Raw genomic sequence first — 22903 nt, forward strand, 5'->3', positions numbered from 1 at the left:
GTACATAAGTGTGTTTGCAGGACTGAGGCATAAGGCCCAAATCCTCAACAGTATTTAGGCGCCTAACTCCTATGATTTCAATGGGGGCTAAGCAGCTAAATACCATTGAGGATATGGGCCTAAGTGCATAGGCCTTGTCAGGAGCGGTGCCAGGGTTTTTGCCGCCCTAGCCAGCAGCGCTCCTCCTCTGAGCATTCAGGGGGTCTGGGGTCTTCGGCGGCAGGGGTCCTTCCGCTCCACGTCTTCGGGGCACTTCAGCGGCAGTTCCTGGAGCGAGTGAAGGACCCGCCGCCGAATTTCTGCCAAAGATCCGGAGCGGAAGGACTCCCCCCCCCGCCGCCAAATTTCCGCCGAGGGTGGCAAAATGCCGTCCCCCAAATCCTGCTGCCCTAGGCGACTGCTTAGGGTCGCCTAGTGGAAGTGCAGGCCCTGGGCCTTGTGCTGGCTGTCTGCATGAGGGCAAATTGCACCCCTGACAGAGGAAATTTAGGCCACTGGATCCACCTATGTGCAATCTGGAGGCATCTGTATATCCCTTCTTCATTTTAAGTGGTGTGGAGACGTTTGCAAAGTTTTCTGTACTGGAGTGAATCACACACAAACACAGTAAATGGAAGTTCTATTTGTCATTTGTTCATATTTACCTGAAAGCATTATTCCCTTAAAGTTAGTAATGCCCTTTCTTTCTATAATATTGATAGTATCTCTTTTATTCATCTAATAAAATAACTGTGCTCATATAGTACAGCATGATCCATCTGACTGTTCACGACACAGGCATTTTGCAAAAAGAAACTTAGATTAGCTTCTTGAAATGTTGTTCTTTTTGTGAAAATTTTTGAAAGAAAATGAAGTTTTCAATACATTTGAAATTTTTTACTTTTTCTCCTTTTTCACTTAATTTTAAATGATATAAACAAAATTAAAAATTTCATTTAGAAAAAAATTTCTTTGGATTTTTTTCTATTTTACTTTCCCCCCCTCTTCTCAAGTGAAAATACAGTAGAACGGTTTAAAAACAAAAAAGACAACAGACTGCTTTCTCTCATTTTTAAACTTTTTTTTTCTATTGGAAAAATGCAAAAAAGCTTTAAAAGTTTAACTTTTTAACTTTACAAGGGGAACACGTAAAAAAAAAAAAGTGAGAAGTGGATTTTTCCTCCTTCTGCTTCTAGTAGGGGGCAATTAAAAAATGGGGTGGCTGAGGAGGATAAATAAAATTGCAAGAAACTGGGAACTCCCCACTATTTCAAAATGAATTTTTTTGAAAATGTTGAGTCCCCCCGCCAATTTTTTTTTTAAATGACATGTTTTTCAAAATATGTCAAGAAAATTGATTGAATCCCCCATTTGTCTAACCCCCATTTTTTTGGTGGGGTTTCACTGGATAGTAAAGAGAGCTAGAGACAAGCAATACTGATTGTTTAGCTTGGCAGAGGTTCATGCAAACACTTAATTTTGTATGCAGTGTTGTTGTAGTTGTGTCGGTCCCACGGCATTAGGGAGACAAGGTGGATGAAGTAATATCTTTTATTGGACCAAATTCTGTTGATGAGAGAGACAAGCTTTCTAAAGACAAAAGATATTAACTAACCCACTTTGTCTCACTCTATGTTGTGTCATTTTGAGAAAGTCCTCTGCCTGGAGTTTCAGTCTGGGTTTTGAGTTTGAACAAACCCTATATGTAAAGCAGAACACAGGTGAAACCATGTAAAACTGCAGATTTCTTGTGATTCTGACAAAACCATAAATGGGTCTAGGTTTGTTTGAAAGGCTTGGAGGCTATAATGAATCTTGAAAAACCTGATTGGGGTTCTTGATTTTGTAATGAAACTAAAAACAATTGGCACTGAGTTAGTTTGGATTTATGCTGATGTAAGTGGGAGCAGAATTTGGCTCTAAGTACATATTGCATGGGTATAGGGTTCATTACAAATGTAGACAGTAAAGTCAATGGGACTACTCATGAACTTAAGTATACACAAGTGCTATATGGATCAGAGTCATATTGCAAATATTTATCATAATGATGGCAAATTATTGCAAAAATGTGAGGAAAGAAAACAATTAAAGACAGCAGAGCTGTAATACTGCAAAAATAGGTAGAGATATAGAGCCAAATTCTGCACTCTGATGCATGGGAACAACTTCCACTGATTTCTATAGGAGCAGCACGAGTGTAAATGAGTACAGTTTGGCCTATTCCTTAAAAAGGAACAAAACATGCTAAGTAGTCATTGATAAATCATTCTAAACAACATTCAGAAAGCCTCAGAAAACCAGAATTACAAATTTTAGAGGGAAATTTCCATTTCACGAGATCATCAACTCATGTTAAAATGCTGAAGTATAGCAATATTTGTTTTTGTTTCTTAAAAATTCACAGTAAAGCATTCCCCACAGATGCTGGCTGTAAAAACAAAAGTTTCATATAAAAATAGAACATTATTTGTGCAACAAAAATACATTAAAATATCTTAAGGTTGAAAGAGAGGCAAATTAATGTGCCATAACTGAAACTCCGCCACAGAAACACACAGATAACATTAACATTATGGTCGTTCTCTATTGTGCTTAAGATATTGGAAGTTTCACCCATAAAGTTGAATTTTTTTATTGCAAATTTCTCCCAACTTTAATTTTTTAAAATAATTTTTGGCATGTTTTATTTTTAAAGTGATCATTAGTTGATTGTACAAATTTATATAAGTCCTTCTTGCACTTTCAAAGTATTGGATTGGATTTTCACTGCGTGACTCATTAACGTCAATGGACATTACATGTCTAAAACCATATGCAGCACTTTGAAATCATATTCCTTAATGCAACTCACATTTTTATTATATTCAAGTCATGTTTTGGTTCAAAATCCTTGTTGAGCTACACAAATATGTGTAATGTACGTGTGCAATAAATAATTTCAACCATTAAAAATTTAATCTCAGCTGTTTCAAAACATGTTTATTTCCTAAATCATTAAAATCTATTACTCTACATTCTGGACTAACTAAAAAAGGATGGTTTTAATAAAAAAAAGTACTGTCTGGAACATATGCTATCAGTCAAAGAAATGCTGTCTGGAACATTTGGTTTTAATTATAAAACCACAATGTTTGTGATACAAATTGTGCAAAGAAGCATTACAAAAATCCTGATTTCACATTGTTTGCCCTTTTGTAACTTAAAATTTATGTGATTTTTTTAAAAAAAATTTCTGAAGAACAATAAATTTGCTCATTCCTTGGCTGAGAGCCTGTACCATATGCCAAGCAAGTCCATAGCAACTTTTACACGTGCGTTATATAAACTCCTAAAAACACAAGTTTTAAAACAAAAAAAACCCAGTGACAACTATAGTGCTAATGGACACTATTCTACCATCACATCACCGTAATCCTTTCTGGTGAGAGATGTGGAACAGTCCCACCTCTTTCTTCCATAACTTGGCTTTTTTCCCAGCCTCTTCTGATTCTTCTCAGTTTCCTGCTTATACATGGGAAGAGTAAAATGATCTTACCTACAATTACAATAGAAGGCAAAACAAGGGCAAGAACAAAGTTTGGTGGTGTATAAAACCTGTAGTATTCTTCTTCAAAGGCTCTTTTCCACCCATAAATTAACACATGGAAAGTACTTATGAGCAGAGCGACATATCCCAGCGTAGACTTTGGAAAAAAAACAGGGAAAAGAAACAGAAGTTAAAACCTGACCCATTATCAGCCACGCCTTCTATACCTTTAAAATTTCAGCCAGGTTCAATTTTATTTAAAAAAATCTCAATGTACTCATTATTGTAATGTGCTGAAAATTAAGGGCTAAATTCTACCCTGATTTACATCCCATCCCTCTTGGCTTCCACAGGCCTGCATGCTTGCTCTACTTTGAAAGGCTAAGAGGTCCTCAAACATGTAAAGCAAACAAACTAGTCAAAATCTAAAATCTGGCAGTCAGTTGAGTTTCAGGGGTGTAAATAATGAAGTTAATGGAGTTATGTAAGAGTAAAACTGGTGTTGTGATATCAGATTCAGGTACCCAGTGTGTCGCATGAGAGAACAAAGGGCTGGTTTGCTCAGTCATGAGTATCGAGCAGTGTGGCTATGCAGGAGGAGCCCTGGAAAGGAACTCCCTGATCATCATTGCGCCTACAGGGAGAAAGGAGTAAACTGTGACACCCCTAAAGGGTGCTGCTTGCTTCCCCATCACAATGGCCCAGTTCCACTGGTCAGACGGTGGAATCAAGACTTGGACCACTCTTTACGGTGATGATACCACAAGCATACACCCATTAATTGGATACTCCCCAGATAAAATCCAGTATGAGATGCAGGTGCTCTGCCTTTTCTTCCTATCGCTCAAAAAAACATGGGAAATTCATTGCAAAAACCTAAGCAAAAAGAACATTAAAGCTGCCCAGTTAAGCACTCAGTAGTCAGGAAATTAAGGTTGCATGTGTAATGATAGCTGAATCTGACTTAAAAATGATTCTTAGCTGCATGATTGTTCTTTCCCTCTGAAATAATATAACTTTTTTGACATCCTTATAAAACACAATTGTGATTAGGGTTTCCATAGGGATCCTTACCCCCATTCTTTTGTGTATAAACAATTTTTGTTGCCTCCCTTTATCGGGCAGTACAAAACAGCCTGTTACAGGTGTAAACAGTTGTAGAAAAAATTGTATGGTATCTTTTTAAAAGATCACATGAGTGGAAATGTACTACATCTCTATGCTTATGCACAAGAGGTAAAGTTGCACAGGTAATCTTAGCTTTGGCTTAACTTAATTTCTTGAATTGAGTGCTTTAAAACTTTTCATTTTAATATCATGTCCCTTCCCTGACAACTAGTTAATGGGGATATCTGGAGTGTAGGGGCTACACTCCACACCTAATCCTAAGAATCTGTGTAGCCAAGTAAAAACAAGCACATCATCAACAAAACAATTATGCAGACTCCAAGTTAAAAGCATTAGCCTGCATTCTAGAAATCCCAAACCACCTTAAAAATGACTGCAGCGGTGCTTTTAACTGTGATGTTTATCGTATGAAAGGAAACACTTCACCACAAAAGTGATGTAAGGTGTCACTCAGTTGGGAAAGATTTAGTGGAAGAATAATCAAAACTGGCCACCAATATTTTGTTCTCTAACTACAGTACAAATAAAGAGGTAGAAACCTAACCTCTCTCCTGTCGTTAAGGAAAAGTACAGCCTGAAGGGCAAAAGGGCAAAAGATTCAGTGACACAAAAAAGGGAAATATTTCTGTCAATCTTTTGAGGAAGGTAACAGACTTTTGCGTATAGCAAGCTGCTATTTTCTATGCATTACTTTTTCCAGTGTACACAATGGTTTCCAGAGTTGTGTTGGCATTTTTTTAGATGTACTACCTATTTAGTTAAAAAGAACAAGAACAAAAATCCCCAAGAAATTGAACATCATAGGCCAGATACTATTTGGTATAATTTGGCATACGCAGGATCTTGCCCGATATTCTGGAAAGAAATTCAGATGACAAATAAAAGCTTGGGCCTGACTCACCACTGCATTGTTCCAGTTCTATGCTGGTGTGACTCCCTTGCAATCAGTGCTGTTACACCAGTGTAAACATGGAACAACTTAGTGAATCTGACTGCTCATTTCTTCAGCAGGCTCAGCTATGGGTAATATTATATAACAATTATTGGAGAAAGCCAGTGATAATGAAATGCTTTACAGAGAATTTTCATCCTTTAAGCAGAGAAAGTTTAGTTTTATTTAAATGCCATCAGAGGACTAAGATTTGAGAGAACATTATGTTACTGTTTCACCTAAAACAGAAGAGTCTGACAACAATTAAACTCCAGTCACACAAGGAGTGGAGTATGGGGTTTTCTTCTGAGTTTACTACCCTCTTCATCTCCTCTCTTCTGCACTAGTAAACCTGCCCAGATAGAAAAGGGCTGCTCTTCATATAGTCTAGGCTTGTGCACTGTTCTGATTGTTACTCAGGTGTGATACAGCACAATAACAAACACATGACATACCCCTGAAAAGTGGCCTAGTTGACTCAGTTAGGGCTTGTCTACATGGCAACTGGCAAGGCCCAGTGTGAATCTACAGCACACCAGCTTGCCACTCAGTAAGATCCCATGTGGAAACTGCTACAGTGCAATGAAAGTATGCCAAGCTGCACTCCGGGACTTTCAGTGCACTGTAGCAGTGTCCACACAAGATGTTACTGTGAAGCAAACTGATGTGCTGTAGATTAACACTGTGGCTTGCCATACAGTAAATTGCCATTTACACAAGCCCTTAGAAACCAAGTGAATTCAGCAAAGTGAGCTAGAAACAGCATTTGCATGAGTGTGCAGCTCTCAGAAGGGGGAGTGTCAGAAGGGGGAGGTCAGAAACTGAGCAGCTGCAATGATGCTGAGTGTCACAAACAGGATGTGGGTGGTCTGACCTAGTGGTCAGAGCAGAAGTCAGTCCAAGTCCAATGCCAGGAGGTCAGAGTCCAAGATAGGTCAGAGGGCAAACAGAGTCAGGCATCAAGAGGCAGGCAAGGTCATGTTATCAGGAGACCGGGTCAGGCACCAGGTTACAGATAGCAATCAGAGAGACAGGGAAAGAACAAACCAGGGTCAGAAGCCAGAGTCTCAGGACTGTCATTAGGAGGGTCAGAAGCAGACAGGTGGTCTGTGGTGTTGCTCAGACAGCTCCTCATCATGGCGTCCTGGTTTTATATACTGGTATTGGCCACTCAGGCCCTGAAGGGTGGTACTTCCTCTCGACTCTAGCTTTGCAGGGTCCTCTTCAGGATGCCCGACCTAAACCTCTAGTGGTGATGCAGAGGCATCAGCCAGAATCCCGTGAGTACCAGGCTCTAGCTTGGCAGGTTCTTACACTGAGCCCTCATCTGTAGGATAGAAGTGAGAATTTCAGCAGCTATTGCTTTGGAAAAATTTATGCTTCTGCTAGATACAGGAGTAAAACTAGTGTCATGCTACTCCAGCACCAACTCCCCTGGCTATACTGAGCTGACCAGCCCTTATTCCACTCTGCATCTCCTGCTGATTTCAGGCAGGATTATAATCATAAAGTACAAACCTTCTTTATAATATTGTATTTCAGTAGATGGAGAAATAGCTCTAAAAGGGCATTTGCTGTATTTTATCTGGCTCTGCCTAAGCACTCTATATGAGATTTGAACTTAATCGCTGTTAATGTGTGGTGGAATGCCAGCTTCATTTTCCTGGGTAAAATAACCCTTGTAAGGTCAGTGATTATGAAACAAGGCTTGAGGCAGAGGATGTTTCCTAAGAATTAATGAGTAGCTAGGGAACATTTAATGCTCCGAGAAACAGCTAAAGACCATTACATTTAGTTGGTCATTAATCCCAAGGAAACACCTTGTGTTTCAATTATTACTGCCATTGCACACCAAAGGTGATAATTAAAAAGACAATTTGTCCAAATTCTCTTTAATGTGTGATGCAGTTTCACATGAGGGCATGTCTAGAGGAGGAATGTCCTGTACACCAGTCAGACGTCTTGAATCATCTCTCAGCATTTCATTACAGTTTATAAGCTGTGATAACTAGAAACAAGTTGATTTTTATTACAGTGGGAATAGTTGTGGTATACCAGTGCATTTCAAAGACCACAAAACAATTGCACAATGATTTGCCTGCATGCACATTTCTACCTCCACAACCTGAGGCCCAAGTTTGGAAACTTTTGTAAGGAAAAGCTACAATTGCAGGACTTGCTGCTGGAGTTCCTAATCATACACTGGATGTATGGCTCAAATCACCTGTGACTAATTGTTGTTGTTTTATTTTAAACTGAAGATTTAGTTCATACCATCATCTCTAGCATAGTTCCAGGCAGAGAACTTCTGAAGGAGAAAGTCTGCCTGGTAGTGAGGTTATGGAAATGCAAAGGGCCACAACTTTGCTTCTCTTCATTACCTAAGAAGTGGGTGGCACTTGTCAGGGAGGGGGAAGAGCCAGGTCAGTTAGGGGAAGTGCTGATTCAACACATTTCTTCAGCAACCACTGCTGGAGGTTTCTTATAGATTCCTCCCTTGACAGAAACCCAAAGAGAGAGAAGGAGGAATCCCTCCACAGACAGAACACCTCTGACAATTGCAACTAATGCAATGTTCAATGTCACTCCCCTTAAAATGGCTATAATTTACAAAGCCCTTCTAGAGCCCTAATTATTAAAGTAGTGATGATGTGTGTTACATGTGAGGAGATATGACTGCTCTCTATAAATACATCAGAGGGATACATTCAAAGGAGGGAGAAGAGTTATTTAAGTTAAGCGCCAATATGGACACGAGACCAAATGGATGTAAAGTGGTCATCAACAAGTTTAAGCTCGAAATTAGGCAAAGGTTTCTAACTATCAGAAGAGTGAAGCTCTGGAACAGCCTTTTAAGGGGAGCAGTGGGGGTAAAAATCCTAATCGGCTTCAAGATTGAGCTGGATAAATTTCAGCAGTGGGTGAGGTTCTGTGGCTGCAATGTGCAGGTGGTCAGATTAGATGATCACGATGGTCCCTTCTGACCTTAAAGTGTCTGAGTCTACATAGGCAAGAATCAGTCAACAGTGACAGGATTATGAACTAGGCAATGTAATTACAATGGGACAAACCAGACCTTAGTCAGACAGGACTCTGAGTAAGGCCTACATTAATACACTCCAAACTATAGCAAAATACACACTTTTCAGACGTGCTCTATCAGAATGTCTCATGGCAACAGACGTAAGTCTATTAGTACTTCATATCAATAACCACAGCTTAAAGGTGACAATAATTTCATTTCATGCTGACACCTTTCTGTGATTAATTGGGACTTGTGCTTTTTGTATGTCTCAATGCTTCTTGCTGGTTATGTCTATTTTCTTCTCTATCAGCTTTCGGTACTACTTAAGATGTGTTACACACAGGAAGTATATGAAGTGCTTCACCACAGCTTATTGCTAAGTGTTTTTCTGATCCTTCTATGTGATCTACACATATGTTGGGCTGCCATGCCTGCATTTTCCCAGCTGCTGCATGGAAGTTCCTAGCCAGTTCTGGGTTGGTCCAGTGACATGACAGTCTGTCTCTCATCAGACAGTGGCAGTACTATTAAAATGGTGACTTCTGCAAGTCAGGAATGCCTGCTGATGGGGATGAAAGGCCTCCTTTATGCCACATGTATAGCAAATGCAGTCTCTTACTTCCAGTTTCATGAGTATAATGCATTTAGGAGCTAGCTATGCTTTGCCCTTCAAAGGCCCTACATGCTGTGATTTATGGAGGGCAGCAAATAAAAATAAAGCATATGGAAGTGGAAGAAGGACAACGTGACATGTTCCCACTGTGATGCTGGCAGACCAGGTGCCAGCTCATGTGAAGGCCCTTAGGCCTCACTGAATACTGACAAATGCAGAGCTGGAAACCAGTCTGGCTCACCTGGGTGTTAGTATTATTAAAGTAGATATTAGAGTTATAAGAATGTGTTTAGACTTTATGAAATGCTTGCAAGATGCTTCATGTATTAATCTCACTTAACATCTATACCCTATGTTATAAGGTTATATTAAGGGTTTGCATTGTAAACCTCTGTAACCGTATAACTCAAACAGGAAAGAAGCATTAAATAATGTAAAATGCCAGCTTCCTATAGAAGGTGTTAGGTCCTGCATACAAGAAAGCCCACTGAAACCAAATGAGCCATTCTGAAACATCAAAGGACATAAACTTTGTTGATTGCTCCCCCCACACTCTTGAAGTGGAGACATGCAAGAGGCCTTATCCCACCACCTTGAACTCTGGGGGAAGTGAATATAAATCCCTGACAAGAAGGAACTATATCTCTATGCTGCTTGAACTCTGAGGGGTGAAGATTTCTAAGCATAAGCAAGAGTTTCCTATTGCTTGGCCTGGGTTAGCCCTAAAAGACATACAGAGCTTCCACATTACCGCAGCTTCTATTACCTTTTTGAACCTTAGATTGTAACTCATGTCTGTGTACGTTTATCTGATTTAACCTTGTATTTCTTGTGCTAGTTAATAAATCTTTAGTTATTTTATTATAGGATTACTACAAGCATGGTCTTTGGTCTAGGGTGCAAGTGACTGGTCCTTTGGGACTAGGAGTAACCTGAATATTATTGTGATTTTTGGTGTAAGGGACTATCTATCTCAAAGTCAAGCTTGCGTAGGCAGTAAGGTAGACTGGAGTACCCAAGGAGGACTGTCTGTGACTCCATGTTCAGGCTATTGTAGTGCTTGAGGAGTTCACATTTGACACTTGGTTGGTGAAATCTAAGTATAGAACTCACTGCCAGTTTGGGGTTTGTGCTCTGCTTCTTCAGAGTCTGCCCTGAGGTTGGTACTCACGCTCGTGAGCCACTTCAGACAGCTTAACGCTCACCTCCAGAGATTGTGGATGCATCTCTGCTTCACGTGTTTATGTGTGAAGGGAGGGGGGAAGTGTGCCAGGGCAGGAGGAAGGGACAAAAGGCTCCCCTTGAAAAATGCAAAAATACAGCCTGCCAAAGTATCGGGAGTTAATCTAGCAGGAATCAACATTAACTCCCCCTCTCTGGATGGGGAGCAAGTCAGAGAAAATGGCAGCATTGCACCACAGGTACCCACACTGCATGGAGACTGAAGTGTGAGGAGCACCGTGTAGGTTGCTGTCCTTCCACATCGTTTCCTGAAAATTGCAGGGACCTAAAGCGTTGGAAGCTGCATTTCCTGCCCTTTCTGCAGCCCCCAACACCTATCCCCTGAAGGAATCATTCAGTGGAAACTCTATGCGGTAAACTTTATCGAATTTCTGTTCTTCTTCCACCAATTTTACAATAGAAGAACACAATATAGCCCCAAGAATCCTGTAGACTTATTCTAAATACAGCCAAAGCCTGCTATTATTGTATATGTTACTTCTCTCTTGAAGTATTGCTGGCACCTCCTGGAAAATACTGAAAACATTCTATGTGCTCTTTTTAAGAAAAAGTTAGGGACATTTGCATGAAAAGAAGGTCTGTATAATTTACAAGTTTATGTACTTCTGATGGCTCACTTGAAGAATAAGCACCAGAAGCAGACAGACTTTTGTTTATTAACAAAAATATTTATGGTCTCTCAGTGAGTTCAGATTGAATCTGTTCTGTTTACAAGTAAGCTGATGTTTTGTTCTAACTGCCAGCCCTGCAAATTCACTCTGGGATCTGAAAGTCAAGATCTGCTCTTTTTACCCAGGACATCATCCCCTGTAATAAAGGTTCTAATGACCATATTAGATCTTCAGTTATAAAGTTATGTGCATCCTCATTCAGTGACACCTGTTCAGTTGAATTGCCTGCAGTGGGTCTGCACATGTGTAACAGACTGAAACCCAATACATTCTGTCAATAAAAAAGGAATACTGCCAGCCTACTCAGTCTTAGCTGTGCTGGTTCTGCAAGGCCAACAGGAGTAAAATGCAGTAAATACTAATGTCACTAATGGAGATAGATTTCACTGAATACACACAGAAAGAGCTGCTTGGGATTTTTTTTTGACAAATCACTTTTGTCAAAATATATCCATTTGTCAAAATTGAAGTGGCTCGTAAAAGAGGATTGAGTTTGTCAAATCTCTCGACTCAAAAAAAACAAAAAACGAAAAAAAGAGTTTCAAAATTGTGAAAATGTTTTGTTCTGACACTTTCCAAACAAACATTTCTGGTTTTCAGGTTGGAAATGACTTTTCAAACTATCAAAATTATTATGTAAATGATTAAAACTAAACATTCTGTATAATCTGAGATTCAGTTTTTTGGTTCACAAATATTTTTGAGATTGAGACTTCTCATCTCAATTTGAGACACGAGAAAATGTTTAACTCCTGAAAACAGTAGGAGGACAGGAAAACCATTTTCTGCCCAACTCTAAGAGGGACTCTCTCTGTTGAGTGAGAAGTTGTATCATTTTTACAGTTACTATTGAGAGGGAAAAAAAACCTTATTTCATCCTATAGCAAAAGTGTGGTTCAAAATAAAAATGAACATGCATTCTTATTAACCATTAAACCTCTTATTAACACAAACAACCAGAGAACACACACACCTGAATAAAACTGAATTCCCTCCAGTTTAAGGCACTGTTTACTGAAGGGATGGAAGTAACTGCCAACAAAGAAAGCAAGCCGAGACTCATTATTCCAAAGGAGATATACATTTCAATTCGCCACACTTCTTCCTCATTCCAAGAATTTTCCACATTTGCATGAACCTGAGGAGACAGCAAAAAAGATTATTTTCCAGAATATTAAATACTATTTACAAAAGCTCTTTTGATGAGTAATAGTCTCCAGTCTGAGTTTTGTAAGAAAACAGATTACAAACAAATATAAAATGTAGTCAAATATTTTAGAGATTTCTTCATGTCTTGGAGAAAAAGCTATTTGCTTCATCACTGCGGGTTCTGGGTGCATATTAGGTTGAAATGCATATTGAAACAGTGGAAAAAGGACAGGCATTAGCTTAAAGTATTAGCTACTCCTTATTTATAGAAATTATCTCATGAAATCAGATGAGATTCTCCACATTGCGACACAAAGTACCTACATTTTTCAGGCATCAACAATTTATGTTCTACACTATAAAATGGGTGGGTCTGCAATTCTCTTTATTTTGTTGAATTTACAAATAAATTATCATTATTTCCTGCTATTGCTTCAACTCCTTGTGCTGACTCCTAAATTACTTTGTCTCTTCTGTTATTAACATCAGACATAGAAAAGATGGATGAGCTTGGACATCCTCATGACAGGAAAGAAACAATTCACTTCAACTGTCAAGTCACTTGTATACTCAATTAGATCTCTCAAATTTCCAATTCCCTGGGGTCTATCAAATCTGTAATTACATGTCAGTTCTTGCAAGGGGCCACCATTGATGAGGACATGTGAGATTTTTCAAATTAATATAGAAGATATGAGAACTTCTTCACAAAAGTACTAGCAGGTCCTTTGACAAGTATGTAAACCTAAACAATTAGGGTTCCTTGCTGAATTCTGTGTAGGTTTGTGGGAGGCAGAGCTGCACTGTAATCCCCACATCAGGGCCATGTGTGATATTGCATGCGCTTCCCACCTAAGTCTTCAAGATTTGGCTGCCAGCTTGGGGCAGGGTAGCCTGTGCCATGAGCGCCTCTGAACAATCAAGTAACAAAACAGCAACTTAGGATTTGCCTGTCTGTGCCTTTAAACAAAGAGTAAAAACTCCCCCCATATGCAAGTGCTCTGTTGCTATGCTCAAGGCAAGGCTCTGGCCTAGGTTCTTTGGGAACCTTGAGGAGGTCCTGCTCTGTCCCAGTCTTTGCTCATGAGCAAAAGGAGGCAAGCCTTCTTAATTGGCCTGCTGGGCCTTGATTGGTCAGTATTTCCTCCTAGCCCTTCTAAGCCTCTGTAGGACTGTCTTGCTGGTCACTAGTCTGAGTGGATTTTCCTTAAATGGGGAGTGTCAGACACTGAACCCTCCTGCAGGGGGAAAAGAAGACCTGACAGACCCCGTCACAATGCCTGTCATAAATTCATTCATGCTCTTCAGCTGTCTTGTTTTAATATTTCCATGCTCACCCTTCTTTCTACACTGTTGATCCAATCCCCTTTTATTTTTTCCATTATTATGGCTTGATTTGCTTAGCTGCTGCTGCTTCCTGCCTCATCCCTTGGCTCTGCAGATTTCATATGCTGAAAGGCCAACCTGCTTTATGAAATGCTAGTGTAGAAGAAGAGGCAAACAGACACCTCACTGACAGTTTGATTAGGAAAAGCAGACCTTTCTGCCTAGGATGATTGTTTTGTCCAGGATTGTTTTGATATAAAACTAACTGCTGTTCAGAACTCTGAGTCAATGCCTCCTGCCAATAACTGTAGAGGAACAAAGAATTTCTTGTAAACAAAATGTATTTTTTTACCACTAGTTTGAGAAGTGATACAGCATCTTCATTTTCCCTAGTAGGAACATATATTTGCTTAGGATTTTGCTGTCCTAGACGGTTGTGTAGTGTTATGGCATGTTATTAAACAGCTGGCATACCTCTGCCCAAAAGTGTCTGCATTTCAGTGACGCAGTGAGTGATCCCTGTGTATAATATAGTTTGTATATTAATGCGGCCACCTGTAAAAACCTTTTCAACAACATACATCTACATTTATGACATACACACACCAAAACCTTTGGGACCAGAGAGATGAAAACAACTTGCTAGATGTTTTGAGCTTTCTTATGAATTATCATTCAGCCCTTACATCCCAAGATGACAGAAACTAAGAGTGCTCTTCTGATTTTACCATTGGCCTGCCTCTTCCCCACCCTCTCTAGGGTAATGTTCATGCCCAGTGGGGAATAAAAAAGGGAACAAATGCTAGACTCCCCCTACTGGAGGGACTTGATTGTGGTTGACCCCATCTGAAGCTTGCCACAAGGTAGGGGGCTCCTTGTAGCCTCTTTCCCTATTGGCCAATAGGCAGTCACAATGTAGCCCCAAAGATTTTCCATTGAAAATGTATTCAAAGACACTGATATATGTCACATAAATACAATCAAGGCATTCTGATTCTCTCTTCTGTCATTAGATAAAAAATGGTATGTTCCTTACCTGCTGATAAGCCATATTAAGAAACAAGTATCGTTCAGACCTCCTCATTGGTAAGCAGAGACTATAAGCCACGTGCACGGTAGCAAAGAAAAAACTGAGTAGTCCCAGCTGTTTCCTACATTGCAACCAACTCTCCAGCCAGGGAGGAAGTCGCCTATACTTAGTGCCATAATAAAGCTGATAAGCAGCTGCCAGGAGTCCTGATAAATACACCAGAGACAACAAAGTAATAGCAACAACTGGTAAAGTCTTGTTCACAATCTCAATGGGAATCTTGTAAAAGTCGCTCTGCTGGTTTCTCACATATGGATGTATTATATCTCTGATGAAAGAATAGATGAAGAAAAAGGTGGCCAAACTAACAGCCACCACTACCGGCCCTTTCCACAACGTGAACAGCCGCAGAGGTAAGTTTTCAATCTCCCTTGCAGAAGACAATGCCCCCAAATCAATGGGAATAAAATTCAGCTGTCGGGCAAGTTCGATAACTTGATGGCGAGCTTGAACATTGTTACCGCATATAAAGACCTGATGGAAAAGTCAAATTAATTATTTTTAGTCACAGAGATGCTTTTAAAGATGAAATCAACAATTTCAAGGCCTCCAGGCAAATGTCACAGTACAAAGATCTAAACTAGCCATTGTCACTAGCACATCAACTGAACCACAAAAATTAAACCGTGAACAACTCAGGTCAATATTGAAATATGAAAAATGATTAAACAACAAGGTAACCAAATAAAAAGACTGTATATCATCTGAGTTAATATAAACTGGTTTCAAGATGCCTGGTATTCACAACACTAAAATGTCTACAGGATTAGAATGAACTTTGGCCCAATGGCTAAAATCATGTTAAAAATGAATGAACCACTTAAATATAGAAAGTAGGGCTGTCAAGCAATTAAAGTAATCGTGATCAAAAAAATTAATCGTGATTAATCATGCTGTTAAACAATAATAGAATATCATTTATAATAATATTTTTGGATGTTTTCCACATTTTCAGATATATTGATTTCAATTACAACACGGAATACAAAGTGTACAGTGCTCACTTTATATTTATTTTTATTATAAATATTTGCACTGTAAAAATAAAAAATAGTATTTTTACAATTCAATTAATACAAGTACTATAGTGCAATCTCTTTATCATGAAAGTTGAACTTACAAATGTAGAGTTATGTTCAAAAAATAACTGCATTCAAAAATAAAACAATGTAAAACTTTAGAGTCTACAAGTCCACTGGGTTCTACTTCTTGTTCAGCCAATCACTCAGACAAACAAGTTTGTTTACATTTGCAGGAGATAACGCTGCCTGCTTCTTGTTTACAATGCCACCTGAAAGTGAGAACAGGTGTTCACATGGCACTGTTGTAGCCAACACTGCAAGATATTTACGTGCCAAATGTGCTAAAGATTCATACGTCCCTTCATGCTTCAACCACCATTCCAGGGGACATGCATCCATGCCGATGATGGGTTCTGCTCAATAACAATCCAAAGCAGTGCGAACCGACATGTTCATTTTTATTATCTGAGTCAGATGCCACCAGCAGAAGGTTGATTTTCTTTTTTGGTGGTTCAGGTTCTGTAGTTTCCGCATCAGAGTGTTGCTCTTTTAAGACTTCTGAAAGCATGATCCACACCCCGTCCTTCTCAGATTTTGCAAGGCACTTCAGATTCTTAAATCTTGGGTCGAGTGCTGTAGCTATCTTTTGAAATCTCACATGGTACCTTCTTTGCATTTTGTCAAATCTGCAGTGAAAGTGTTCTTAAAACGAACAACATGCTGGGTCATCATCCGAGACTGCTATAACATGAAATACTTGGCAGAATGTGAATAAAAAAAACAGAGCAGGAGACATGCAATTCTCCCCGAAGGAGTTCAGTCACAAATTTAATTAACACATTTTTTTAACGAGTGCCATCGGCATGGAAGCATGTCCCTGGAATGGTGGCCAAAGCATGAAGGGATATACGAATGTTTAGCATATCTGTGGGTAGACTGGGTAGACCTGTCGGTAGACTGGAAAGATCCCCTACCCAGACAGTGACGCTGTACTGTCCGAGACGGACATCTTTCCAGTCTACCCACAGGGGGAGGTCATGCATCAGGGCTACCCAGAGAACTCCCCTCCCCTTAATCGTATCTGGCATATAAATTCCTCGCAACGCCGGCTACAAAAGTGCCATTCAAATGTCTGTTCTCGCTTTCAGGTAACATTGTAAATAAGAAGCAGGAAGCATTATCTACCGTAAATGTTAACAAACTTGTTTCTCTTAGCGATTGGCTGCGCAAGAAGTAGGACTGAGTGGACTTGTAGGCTCTAAAGTTTTACATTGTTTTGGTTTTGAGTGCAGTTATGTAACAAAAAACCCTACATTTGTAAGTTGCATTTTCATGATAGAGATTTCACTACGGTACTTGTATGAAATGAATTGTAAAATATTACTTTTTATCATTTTTACAGTGCAAATATTTGTAATACAAATAATATAAAGTGAGCACTGTACACTTTGTATTTTGCGTTGTAATTGAAATCAATATGTTTGAAAATGTAGAAAAACATCCAAAATATTTAATAAATTTCAATTGGTATTCTATTGTTTAACAGTGTGATTAAAACTGCAATTAATTGCGATTAATTTTTTTAACCATGATTAATTTTTTGAGTTAATCGCATGAGTTAACTGCGATTAATTGACAGCCCTAATAGAAAACTTGCCCAATGGCCCAGGACAGCTGCAACAACAACAAAAAACAAAAGCAGGAACCCCACCTGACCTCTGTTTTTTAACTAATCATAGTTTGTACAACAATTTGAGCTGCATTTGACAGCTCAGGTTCCGAAAAAAGTAGAGATGGCTTAGCAGGATGTTAAAGGGGGAAAAAAAAAAAAGACGCAAGCTCCAAGGGATACTTCATTATACTTAAAAAAAAGTGCTATTACACAATTTAAACAAAGTGCTAGATTTTGCTCCTTTTTTACCTACAGTCATATAGTTTGCCCATCACTATGGCATCTGATCATCTTTTTAACCTACTGATGATCAGCTTTGAGTTCAACTTTGACTGAGGTCTAATAAAATAACTACATACAGCACAGTTCCACTCTGAAAAGTGGCTCTGTAAAAATGATGTATGTGAGGGGGGGTCCCATTTTTTATATATCTGATTCCATATCAATTTACTCAGTTTAAAAATAAATAGATGGTTGTTTTCTAAATGCCAGATTTGGAAACTCATCCTTGGCTCTGGGAGCCATGTTAGGTTAGTTACTTCTCATGTTGCACCATAACCAGCAAAGGTTCCAAGGACTAGATTTTTGCCCTTGCTTATAAAATCACCTTTTCACTACTCCAGCAGTGCAAAGAAAACTTAAAGCGGCTTTAACGAGCAGCTGAACCCCTATCTGCTCCTCCACTTTGCGCAGGAGGCACTCTGGGGAGACAATTTAGGGATGGAGCTTGAGCATGAGGGGCTCTTGAGATCCTGTGCTAGTGGAAAGGTCCCTAAGGTTGGGGGAGGACTAAAGGTAGGTTTGAGCTGCCTTTGCCTTCCTCCTTTACTTCAACTGTGTGAGCTCAGGGCAGTTGAAGACCTAGGCCTACAGAACAAACTATGCCTTTAGTTACATCCAAGCTGCCATCTTGAAAGTAAATTGTTTTAAATTAGATCATTCATTTATTTCCCACAATTTCTCTTGCAACAGTTGATACCATCACTAACAGCTAAAGTAGAGCACTGCAGGAAACGCAGCTTCTAGCCTTGTTTAGATGTTAGGCAGGGCGAAAGTAATTTAAGGGATTTACCGGTATGCTGGGCCGGGGTCCTGAGCAAGGGGGGAGGGAGGTCAACCAGAAGGAGCAGGTCCTTTAAATCCCTGGGCCCTTTAAATCGCCACCAGAGCCCCATCGTAGCGGTAGCAGTGGCCGGGAGCCCCAAGGCTCTGGCAGCAGGGCTTTGGCGGCAATTTAAAGGGCCAGGTGCTTTGGCAGCTGCCAGGAGCCCAGGGCCCTTTTAAATTGCCAGCCCAGGGAAGCTGCCCCCTGCCGGTACATTCGGCTGTGTACAGGCTCTTGCCGGTACGCCCTACCAGACCATACTAGCTTACTTTCACCTCTGGTGTTAGGGAAAAAAAATCACAAAAATAATGTTTTTGGAAAAAGACAGTAAGTGTTGGTTCTGACAGCTGATACCAGGGAGTTGCTGTTATTACAGTTACTGTAGTTTTCGTTCTGCACACACACTAAATGAACTCAAACACAAAGCATACCTGTCTGCTGGCATCCTTTGGTCCTAACTGCAGTGCCCAGGCTGAGATGACATTAAATCCTTTGACAATCAGCGAATCTGGGAACAGGGAGGCCAAATACTCTGCATTGGATTCTGGATACTGATTCACCCTCATATTGTTGCTAACATCTACAAGGATTTTACCTATAAGTAAATGCTTGAGGTCCCACAAAGAGGCATAATGTTCTCTGTGTATGGCGACAAAAATGATGTTAGTTTTTGCTACAGCATCTTCATGGTGAGTAACATCAACCACATGTGGGAAGAACTCAGCAGCAAATTTAGGGTTTCTGCTTCCTACGACCACATGATATCCACATTTTATAAGCCTAATGGTCAGGGACTTGGCAAAGTCTCCACTTCCAAATATGCCGATTGTGATCTTACTGGCATCCTTGATACCATTAACACCATTTGGTAAGAAGGTTTCATTGAGGTTCTTAGGACTTCCCATCATAGAGATTGATTCCATATTTTCCAGACACCAAGCTTACAATGATTTCCTTTAAAAGAAAACAAAAAGAAAATATGCAGCATTAATCATTTTTACAAGACACTAGATTAATCAAAACACACTCTAAAGCAAATTTGGTGGGTCTAATTTAACCTATTTACTCTTCTTTATAAAGTATGCACTAATCACTTTTATTCTGTATAGTGACAGTGATACAATCTGAAATACAAAATGTTTTAAGCAGTTAAGTAATATAGTTGCATACATAAATAACAATGGAGAGAAAATAAGAAAGAAATTAAAAAGTACAGGCAAGAGTAAAAATGTATTTTCATGCATCCGACGAAGTGGGTATTCACCCACGAAAGCTCATGCTCCAATACGTCTGTTAGTCTATAAGGTGCCACAGGACTCTTTGCTGCTTTTACAAGTTTGAAAATGCTGACCTTAAACACTCTGTACCCTTTGTAGAATTAGGATGATAACTCTTTCTGGGATCACTATCATGAGAGCTATGTACAAAAACTTTGTGGAAGTATATTATTATCAGGGGCAGCTCCAGGCACCAGTGCACCAAGCACGTGCCTGGGGCGGCAAGCCGCAGGGGGCGGCCTGCCGGTCGCCGTGAGGGTGACAGTCAGGCTGCCTTCGGCGGCATGCCTGCGGGAGGTCCGCTGGTCCCGCGGCTTCGGCGGGAATTCGGCGGTGTGTACGCCGAAGGCGCGGGACTGGCGGACCTCCCGCAGACATGCCGCCGAATCCGCGTGACCAGCGGACCTCCTGCAGGCATGCCGCCGAAGGCTGCCTCACTGCCGTGCTTGGGGCGGCAAAATACATAGAGCCGCCCCTGGTTATTATTACAGTTGTTACATGTGTTGACTTGTCATGATGAAATCTCACAGTAGCATTCATGACTGTAGTACTGGAGCAATCTGCAGGGGACCTAATGTAGCCTATTTGTAAGACAAGAGAGACAAACAATTAAATAGCCTGGAAGCCTAATACGTCTCTCTATTTCTTTTTCCACCGTGCAAGACAAATAGTTATTATTGGTATTATCACAGCGTCTAGGAGCCCTAGTTATGGACCAGGACCCCATTGGGCTAGGTGCTGTACAAACACAGAACAAAGACAGCCCCTGCCACAAAGAGCTTACAGTCTAAGACTTTTCTAAAGAAGAATGAAATCTAGCTAATGAATCTAAATGCAACAACTCAGTTTAGGCAAGTTTTACTTTCTGAAGCCAGTGTCTTACAACCCTATATCCAGATAAAATATCTGCAAAATCATTCTTGGTCCTGGGTGCATGCCAAGCTAAGAATTGCGAAACAGTATTGTTGTTCAATCTATCACATCTAGTTGTATGGCAATCCAGGCACAATATCATATCACTTACACCCTTCAAATCTAACAAAAAAAAGAAACAACCTCTTACTAACTAATGATATTTTACTTACCCTGAATGAGAAGGCTGGCCAAAGGATTCAACATTACAGCTCTATGTATTACCCTTTCACTCAGCACTGTAACAATGGAAGAAACATTGAAGCAGGGTTACATTGGCTCTCAACATCATGTGTTGGCCTGATCTTTCAGAAATGATGAGTGTCAGGTGACAATGGCAAAAAAAACAAAACAAAACACACAATCATTTTCTTCTAACCCTGAACAAGAAACTTTAGTAGAATGAGGAAAACAGTATTGTCCCTAAAGCTTCTATCTTACCTTCAGTGTAGAACTTCTGCCTAGAGCAATGATACTCAGACTGAGGCTTGGGAGCCACAAGTGTCTCTTTAATGTGTCTCCTGCAGCTTTTTGCAGCACATATGAAATTATGTAAGATGTAATTATTAACCAATTTAAGGTATTAACCAATCAGGATGCTTTTACTATGTTATTAACCAATTATAGTTGATAAAATAATAATAATTGGTGAAAATTATATGTATATATAGTAAATGAAACAGTGAATTCATACTACTGTGGGTCTTTGGTAATGTTGATTGCTAATTTGGCTCCTGAACCACTGAGGTCTGAGTATCACTGACTTAGAGCATTCACAAACCTCCCTCTACCTAGCTGTTACAGATTTAAAGAAACAGTACACATCTTACCTTTCCCCCCCCGATGAGCAATCTTTAACAAGAATATTTAACAGCAAATAATAACATATTCAGACAAAACACCAACTTCTCTACTCATCCAGATCCGAAAATCTTTTGGACTTGAAGAGGGTATTGTCCAGTTGAATTCACTTGAATAATGTCTCAGTTTTATATCCTTTTAGCAGGGCCCCTAAGGACAAACATTTTCCTACAAAATTAACTATGTCGCTCTGATATGTGGACACAAAAAAACGTTGAGGTGGATTCACTCCAGTGCCTGACATGAAGATTGCCCTATGGTCAGGAGAACTAACACATGGGCTTTTTGCTCAAGAATTCTCTTAGCCATTTGCAAAAAGAACGAGGAGTACTTGTGGCACCTTGGGGACTAACAAATTTATTTGGGCATAAGCTTTCGTGGGCTAAAACCCACTTCATCGGATGCATGCAGTGGAAAATACAGTAGGAAGACACACACACACACACACACACACACACAGAAAAAATGGGTGTTGCCACGTGGGTTTTAGCCCACGAAAGCTTATGCCCAAATAAATTTGTTAGTCCCCAAGGTGCCACAAGTACTCCTCGTTCTTTTTGCTGATATAGACTAACACAGCTACCACTCTGAAACCCTTAGCTATTTGTACTTCATCTCCCCACCAGTCTATTCTCTTGTGGGAAATGGGGGCTGGAAGTTATACTGTACACATAAAAATGGAATGGACTACTTTTTTTGGAATGCCCAAATGAGAATGGACACTTTTTAGCATTTCACTCTGAGATTGTACCTTCTATGATGGGAAGAATATACCTTTCTTCCTTATTGCTACATTGATCTTCTTAGGTCTATGCAGATATAGTTATGCCCCTTTCTTTCCAAAAAGGCACCATATGAGCACACCATTGTCAGTTCAGGATTGTGCTTCATTACACTATCCTTCCCCATCCTGACTGGTTCTTTCACCGCATTAGGAAGCAGCAGTATGGGCAAGGTCTAGACTGTTCTAATTAAAAAAGAGTTATGGTACCCTCTTTCAAGAGGTTCCACACTAGTTATCATTTAAGCAGGCCTTTTTCACCTAATACTGTTCCAGCTTCCTCTATGTGGTATACAAGGCCCATCTCAGTAGCTGTGGTTTGGTCTATGGTTACTACTTGTGGTGACTCCATTAATAACAAAGGGAACATTCAAACAGACCATTCAAAGGCATCCTTGCCTTTGTAGCTATATATATATTGAACTAACTCAACTGTCCCTGTAGGCTACTGAGCGATACCTGCGACAGCTTCATTTTAGTGCATCTCCTTCAAGCCTATGCACCCGAGTCAATTTTAAATTTAACAACAGTATTGAAAATCTTGAGTGAACAATCCAAGACAATTGTTATGCTGAGAAGTGCTGGTGACT

At 39.9% G+C, this 22903-nt stretch overlaps 1 protein-coding gene across 1 annotated transcript; it reads right to left on the reverse strand.

The window, feature by feature from the left end:
• Positions 1-3245: 3245 nt before the first annotated feature.
• STEAP2 (STEAP2 metalloreductase) lies at positions 3246-19429 on the reverse strand. Its single transcript, XM_029910982.1, has 4 exons — positions 18914-19429; positions 14630-15157; positions 12092-12256; positions 3246-3665 (listed from the first exon to the last, which is right to left on the reverse strand). Exons 1-4 carry the CDS (start codon positions 19403-19405, stop codon positions 3381-3383), a joined length of 1470 nt encoding a protein of 489 aa, XP_029766842.1. The 5' UTR covers positions 19406-19429; the 3' UTR covers positions 3246-3380.
• Positions 19430-22903: the final 3474 nt, after the last annotated feature.

Source organism: Terrapene carolina, unplaced genomic scaffold, assembly GCF_002925995.2.
Source record: "Terrapene carolina triunguis isolate 2854851 unplaced genomic scaffold, T_m_triunguis-2.0 Scaffold84, whole genome shotgun sequence".
Taxonomy (NCBI): Eukaryota; Metazoa; Chordata; order Testudines; family Emydidae; genus Terrapene; species Terrapene triunguis.